At 33.0% G+C, this 8,052-nt stretch overlaps 1 protein-coding gene across 1 annotated transcript in view; it reads left to right on the top strand.

The window, feature by feature from the left end:
* The window catches only part of LOC106469461 (ER membrane protein complex subunit 1-like), a 31,914-nt gene that overhangs the window by 13,150 nt on the left and 10,712 nt on the right, over window positions 1–8,052 (top strand). The window contains exons 9-12 of the mRNA XM_022397994.1: window positions 1,053–1,151; window positions 3,196–3,292; window positions 4,912–5,028; window positions 6,021–6,202. Coding sequence (XP_022253702.1) covers window positions 1,053–1,151; window positions 3,196–3,292; window positions 4,912–5,028; window positions 6,021–6,202 — 495 coding nt within the window. The remainder of the gene's footprint in view (window positions 1–1,052; window positions 1,152–3,195; window positions 3,293–4,911; window positions 5,029–6,020; window positions 6,203–8,052) is intronic.

The raw sequence follows: 8,052 nt of genomic DNA, 5'->3' as shown, positions 1-8,052 counted from the left end.
TAAGTATTAGGACAAGTAGTGTATTTGAAGTAATCTACTTTGTTAGTCGTTTGATAGTAATTAGGTCAGCAGTAAGAGTTTAGGACAATAGTGTATTTGAAGTAATCTATTTGTTAGTGTTTGATGAATTAGGTCAGCAGTAAGATTTAGGGCAATAGTGGTATTTGAAGTAATCTACTTTGTTAGCGTTTGATGAATTAGGTCAGCAGTAAGATTTTTCTATTTCCCAAAATGTAAAGTTGAAAATAATTAAGAAATTTGAAATAGCCAAGCTAGGCTTAACTCTTAAACTTTAAACAAAATGTATGAAAATTAATCCATTCAAACTTTCAATGCAAAAAAAACAATTATCCATACATTTGCACTGTAAACTTGAACATTTTTGGGCAGGTAAACACTTGTGCGTTTTGCGTACAACCTGTAACATGGGAAGTCAGTTTGAAGTTTTTCACCAACATTCAAAGTTTCATACATGAAGGTTTTTATAGATCCATTTATCATACATACTTGTTTACTATTCCTGAAAAGTTTTATGGATTTTTTTTTCCACTTTCTTTATTGTGTTATCATTTTCTGCTTGGAGGAATTAATTAATTACCATCCACAACACGATTCTATGGTAAAAGTGATACTGAAAAGCGGTTCTCAGTTTACTCTAACCTGAACCTTTAGGAACACGGACGGCTATGGGTAGGTCAGCTTAATAGAAATACTAGTCAGTTTGACAAATATATTGGTCAGTCTAACAGAAATACTAGTCAGTTTGACAAATATACTGGTCAATTTGACTGGTTAGTTTGACAGAAGTACTGGACACTTTGGCAGAAATACTAGTTAGTTTGACAAATAAACTTTTCAGTCTAATAGAAAAACTGGTTATTTTGACAAATATAAAGGTCAGTTTGGCAGAAATACTGGTTAGTTTGACAAATATGGATAAACGGATTTAATGTAGTTCTGATTTGGAAATAAGGTCATGTGTTTATGTTCATGAAATGTATGACGTGATGAAAAAATTGTTAGTGTTTATAATTTTTTTGTTTTCTTTATAGAATTACAAAGTGCTTTGTTTAGATTCCAGTTCTTGGACAGAACAGCAGGAGCTGGAGGGAACGTTAAATGTTCCATCTCATCGTGGTAGCGTCAAAAAGGTGAGTCGGCAACATGATAGGAATATTAGCTAATCCAATCAAGTTCCACTTACCAGTGTAAATATATTTGTTACCTTTGGTGTTTTACAAGCAGGTAAATACTTTAAAAGGTTAGGAAGGGATGGGAGGGAAGCCTCATACCCAGAGATTTGTAATGTTAACTACTTGGTACTGATTTTTGTTAAATTTAAATTTTACTGTCACCAGCACTACAAACAGGCAGTGTACAAATTTTACTGTCACCAGCACTACAAAGGTGCGGCGTACAAATTTTACTGTCGGCAGCGCTACAAACGTGCAGTGTACAAATTTTACTGTCACAAGCACTACAAACGTGCGGTGTACAAATTTTACTGTCGGCAGCACTACAAACGTGCGGTGTACAAATTTTACTGACGCCAGCACTACAAACGTGTGATGTTCGTGTGGGAGCTGGTGATTGATATTCTTGACTTAGTTCATATTTCAGTTACTTAGGAAATAAAATAACAATTCTGTGTTACCCTACCCTAGAACATCAGCTTGGTTAGTTTATTGTACAAGCTTAACTTGTTTGAGGCCTTAGTTACCCCACACTGGCTTTCTAGAGTTAAAAACAAAATCCTTTACATCAGTCTTGTGCAAGCCACATCATGTTCTGCTTGAGATGTTTGATTATTTTTATAACTTTACTAACTTGAAGCTTTCTGTCATTATTATTCTCCAAAATGTTCTTTCTTAACAGTTATACCTTTGAAAAACACATCTTCCAATGTAGCAACCATTAGTTAAAATGTGCAAATAAAAATCATAAAACAACATAAAATGTGTTGTTGTTGGTGCTACAAGTTGTTAGATGACTAGTTCATCTTGACAATACTTGACAGCCAATGTTGTGTTGTTGTTGTTACTGTAAGTTGTAAATGGTTAGTTCATCTCAACAATACTTGACAGCCAGTGTTATGTTGTTGTTGTTGGTACTGTAAGTTGTAAATGACTAGTTCATCTCGACAATACTTGACAGCCAATGTTGTGTTGTTGTTGGTGCTGTAAGTTGTAAATGACTAGTTCATCTTGACAATACTTGACAGCCAATGTTATGTTGTTGTTGTTGGTACTGTAAGTTGTAAATGACTAGTTCATCTTGACAAAACTTGACAGCCAATGTTGCGTTGTTGTTGTTACTGTAAGTTGTAAATGACTAGTTCATCTCGACAATACTTGACAGCCAATGTTGTGTTGTTGTTGTTACTGTAAGTTGTAAATGACTAGTTCATCTCGACAATACTTGACAGCCAATGTTGTGTTGCTGTTGTTACTGTAAGCTGTAAATGACTAGTTCATCTCGACAATACTTGACAGCCAATGTTGTTGTTGTTACTGTAAGTTGTAAATGACTAGTACATCTCGACAATACTTGACAGGTCAATGTTATGTTGTTGTTGTTACTGTAAGTTGTAAATGACTAGTTCATCTCGACAATACTTGACAGCCAATGTTGTGTTGTTGTTGTTGTTACTGTAAGCTGTAAATGACTAGTTCATCTCAACAATTCTTGACAGCCACATCTCTGTGGATAAAGGATTTTTATTGGTCAAAATGAAAGCAAGTAGTCACTTTCTTACTTTAGTTTACTGAGCAGTTTCCAAGTTTTCCGTGAACAGAACATCATTGTATATTTTGACAGCTTCTACTTGGGCATAGTAATTCTGTTAAAAGTACAAAAAGATAGAAACACGATGGTAATATTACACTATTTGTCACAAGTTATGATAATCTTATTCGGAGTCATAGTGTTTTAAATGTGAATCGTAATATTGAGTGCTTGTAAGTACTAAAGTTAGTTTAACAGGGTATCTTTTTTTGCATCGTGTTAAAACTTTTTTTCCCTTTCTTCAAAGTTAGTTTAACGAAGTAATATTTGTTACATTGAATTAGCTAAGTTTGAAAACTTGATCAGAACCTTGCAGGATAGTGGTGGATCAACTTATAGAAAAATTGTATCAATATGAAACATTTAATTGACTTGCTGAAATAGCCATTCATCTTGTGACTTGTTTTCTAGATGATTGTTTTGCCATTCCTGAGAAAGGATAAAGAACCCAGTTACAAACTTCTTCTTACACTTGAAGACCACTCTTTAGTCCTCGTACATCAGCATGGTAAGATTGTTCTACGTCTGTACTAGAACAGTTTTCATTATTAAAGTCTTAAGTAGTATTCCATTAATACTGTGGTTGTTCTTCACAAAGTTTACTTCCAAAAAGTTCTCCGTTAGAAGGACTGGTGGTATAAATATATAAGACAAAATCTGCAATACTTCTAAGGTCTTAAGTAGTATTCCACTAATACTGTGGTTGTTCTTCACGAAGTTTACTTCCAAAAAGTTCTCCATTAGAAGGACTGGTGGTATAAATAAGAAAAAGGGTTTAATCTGTCTCAAGCAGATTTTCTTAAAACATTTATATCAAAAAAGTTTAGAAAAAATGAAAAAAATAATATGGCTTAAGCATTGTGGTGAAAGTGTGATAAAAGATACAGTGGCACAAATTATTTTATTAAATATACAGAAGATAAAAAACCTTCACTACTTTTCCAACAGCTTTTTAGCATGAAAATGTAAATGTTTTCACAGACGAGTAACATTACAGTGTACCTCCTTCAGCAGTTGTTACATCACTGTGACATAGCCTGGTTGTTAGGGCACTCAACTCGCCATCTGAGGATCCCAAGATCAAATCCCATCACTTCAAAATTAGGGATTGTTAATGCAGATAGCTCTCGAGTTGCTTTGTGTGAGATATCTTATTGTTAACTCTTACATAAGACTTTCCTCATAACTTCTGAAACACACACACACTGACCAGTAGGTTAGATGTGTTAATTTAAACAACACAGATATTGTTTAAATTTTCTGGTAATAAACAGATGTTTAGGAGTTAATGTGGGATTGGTGTCGATCAACAAATAAAAATGGAAAATAAAAGCTGGATACTCGTACTGTAGTATATATAATTTAACCACTTAGGTTAAACTGCTAAAATTTTTTTGATGCCGGTTTATCTTACTAGTTTTTGTACTTCAACAGAAAATTATTGTGTGTATAATAACAGCTCTTGGCATCATCTAAAGATTACGATAGCTTCTCCGTTAGAAGGTGGAGCTTAAAATAACTTTTTTTTTCTTTCTTCTTTCAAACAAGTGCTTTATTTTTCACCATCTTAAAAAAAACCTGAAAATAATAGTTTAATGTCACCAAAATGAAACAAAACAAAATATCAGAATTTTTTATAAAAGTAAAAAAATACATTTTTTAACTGATGGTGTGGACTTGATTTGGTGAAACGTAGCTTAATTTATTACAGCTGTGCCATGCTTGATGTATTTTACAGTTAAATACAAAAATGTAAAAACATCGTGAATGCCAGTTTTCTTGCCATCTTCAAGTTTCACTTTGGAAAGTATTTGGAAGGATGTCAAGGTCAATGAACTTAGATTATTTGCATCTTAAGATGTTGAATTTGGTGATTAGAAAATGGTTTATATTTTGATTTCTTTATGCATTTATCTTTTTAAGGAAAATGTAAAACTAGACTGTCTATAATTTGTAACGAAGGTTCAATATATAGGTTGAACTGTGTTTTCTTTCAGCTCGGATCATAGTTGAAGAATTGCTTCTCGTAGAGATGGCTACCTGGATGTGCTTAATAATAGTTGTACTGATACGTAAAAATTTGTTTAATAAAAATTTACCTGGAAACTTATAAAGTGTTTTATGTAGGGAAGGTGTTCTGGAGTCGAGAAGAAGCTTTAGCATCAGTGCTGTCCGTTGAAATAGTGGACTTGCCGTTGTCCGACACAGATGCAAAAATTGAACAAGAGTTTGAACTTGCTGGTGGTATTGATTAGAATTTTAATATTTTGAACTTTTACTGTCACAGAACTTGACTTTGTGGAATTTCTGGTGATGAGTTGAAACCATTTAAATTATGATTTGAAACTGTTGTTACTAGCCTACAGTTGTGGGAACTGATGTGTCAGTATTAAACGACTAGAAACCTTATTTGACAAGGCTGCTGACACTGTGATAGGTTTAGATCTTGACAGGTCAGTATTGAATGACCAGAAACACTATTTGACAAGGCTGCTGACACTGTAATACTGACCTGTCAAGATCTAAACCTATCGAATGACTAGAAACCCTATTTGACAAGGCTGCTGACACTGTGATAGGTTTAGATCTTGACAGGTCAGTATTGAATGACCAGAAACACTGTTTGACAAGGCTGCTGATACTGTGGTGCTTTAGGTGTACTATATTAATTAATTACTATATTAATTAATTGATGGTTTCAGTTAGTATTCATAGCAAATGGGTAGTAAATACTTTATATAGAAATATATAATCATTAATAAATCGTTCTGGCAATTATTTTATTTCTATTATTTTGAACAATTACATATGAGGTATGGTATGTAAATTGTTTAATTTTAAAAAATTAATAACTGATTACAGTTTAATTATTTAATTACTGATTAATAACATTCGTCTACTGATGTTTTTTAGCTCATTCACTAGTTAGACTTTCTTATTTTTAAACTAAAGATGTGTAAAAAAAAAAAAACATTTTAAATTGTTCTTATCTATTCCATGTGTCAGTGGCTAGTTGATTTTTTGCTTGGTGCAAGAAGTCATTTAGTATGCTACACCTACACTATTTAGAAGTTCTTACTTGTAATATCTAAGTGGTAAACTGTTTAAATTAACAAAGCTAGGGAGTTTTTAGATGTATTAAATGTGGTAAAACGTCAGGTTTGAATGCAGAATTTTTTTTTGAAAAATATCCTACGTTTCCAAAACCTGTTTATCATCATATAATTTTTGTACAGCTGATGTAACTACTGCCCTAATCACTCGCTTAACTACACAAGCTCTCCAGCTGCAGACATTTCTTTTGGGAACACTGATGGGTCTTGGGGGAAAAGGATCTTTTGAAAGTGGTACATCGGAATTAATCAGGGACAAGTTTGGCTTACACAAGGTCATTGTGTTAGTCTCTGCCTCGGGAAAGGTATAAACTGTTTTAAATACTAAAAGAATGAAGTTGTATTGATAGAATTAAACTTTGTATGATTCTTCATGTATTATCTGTTTAATTTAGATTGTATTTGTTACTAATTCATATCTGGTTTGAATATTTTGTGGATGACCTGGATGAACCGACTTTTTTTTTTTATCTTCACACAGTTTCAAAGCATTATCCATATTTCATCCTTTTTTTTTGTGACCTACAAATTGATCACGTTATTAGTTTTGTCCCAGTACTTTTTTACCATTCATTATCTAACCAACATCTAAGAAAGCTGTTACAAATCACAGTGATAACTTATAACTTAACTCTTTCAATAAGAGCATGGTTAGCTTTGAAAAACGTGGAATTTACTTTACCTGTTTTCCATGGCTTGCAAACTTGGAATTACTGATTGGATTGGAAATAACACGAAATTTAGTCCTTGTCTTTTTTCTCTTGTTTGTTTTGAATTTTGTGCAAAGCTACATAAGGGCTATTTGCGCTAGCCGTCCCTAATTTAGCAGTGTATGACTAGACTAACCTAACCTAACCAAGTCCAGTTTTGGTACCCACGTTGGGCAGGAAACAGGTAGCCCATTGTGTAACATTGTGCTTAACAAAAGCTGTATTAATTAAGTGTATTACATTTGTTTCACAACAACTTGCTTGCTCTCAGTTTCTCAAACTAAGAATCGAAGAAAATGCAAAAGAAAACAAGAATTTACAATAAAAAATGAATGGATTTTTTTATTGTCACCCCTTGTCTTAAATCTTAACGAAAATAAAATCAGTACATACAGCATTTCTGTTTCTATGGTGACAGATCAGATTATTTGTTAATATTGTTGTAACTTCTCCTATGGAATAATATTAGTGTTACTCAAGAGAAGGAAGTTGGTTGAAACGTATATTTAAAAAATTTTGAAAACAGCTAAAATTGGAGAGAAAAAATATGAAATAAAACAACATTTCAACACTGTTAACGTGGGATGTTAACAGTGTCAAAACATTGTTTTATTTGATGTATTTTTTTCTAGATACCTCCAGCATCAATATTTGATTGAAATATAAATTCATTACAGATGAACCACCCAGTGTACCAGTGTTTGCCAAGAAAACAATAACATAGTTTTTTTTTAGACATTCAACTAAACAAAATATACAATCTCTTTGCTACATCTATTTACCGTAAGAACACAGTGTATAAGCCAGTAAAAGATTTAGAACAAGGTTACGTTTGAAGGAGTCTGGTACGAAGTTGTTGAAACGAGTGTATAAGCCAGTAAAATCGTTTCAACAACTTCGTACCAGACTCCTTCAAAGGTAACCTTGTTCTAAATCTTTTACTGGCTTATACACTCGTTTCAACAACTTCGTACCAGACTCCTTCACTCCTTCAAATGTAACCTTGTTCTAAATCTTTTACTGGCTTATACACTTGTTTCAACAACTTCATACCAGACTCCTTCAAATGTAACCTTGTTCTAAATCTTTTACTGGCTTATACACTCGTTTCAACAACTTTGTACCAGACTCCTTCAAACGTAACCTTGTTCTAAATCTTTTACTGGCTTATACACTCGTTTCAACAACTTCGTATCAGACTTCTTCAAACGTAACCTTGTTCTAAATCTTTTACTGGCTTATACACTCGTTTCAACAACTTCGTTCCAGACTCCTTCACTCCTTCAAATGTAACCTTGTTCTAAATCTTTTACTGGCTTATACACTCGTTTCAACAACTTCGTACCAGACTTCTTCAAATGTAACCTTGTTCTAAATCTTTTACTGGCTTATACACTCGTTTCAACAACTTCGTACCAGACTTCTTCAAATGTAACCTTGTTCTA

This window comes from Limulus polyphemus, unplaced genomic scaffold (genome assembly GCF_000517525.1).
Source record: "Limulus polyphemus unplaced genomic scaffold, Limulus_polyphemus-2.1.2 Scaffold3501, whole genome shotgun sequence".
Classification (NCBI taxonomy): Eukaryota; Metazoa; Arthropoda; class Merostomata; order Xiphosura; family Limulidae; genus Limulus; species Limulus polyphemus.
Note: the sequence above shows the minus strand (reverse complement) of the source record. Positions and strands in the feature narration are given on the sequence as shown.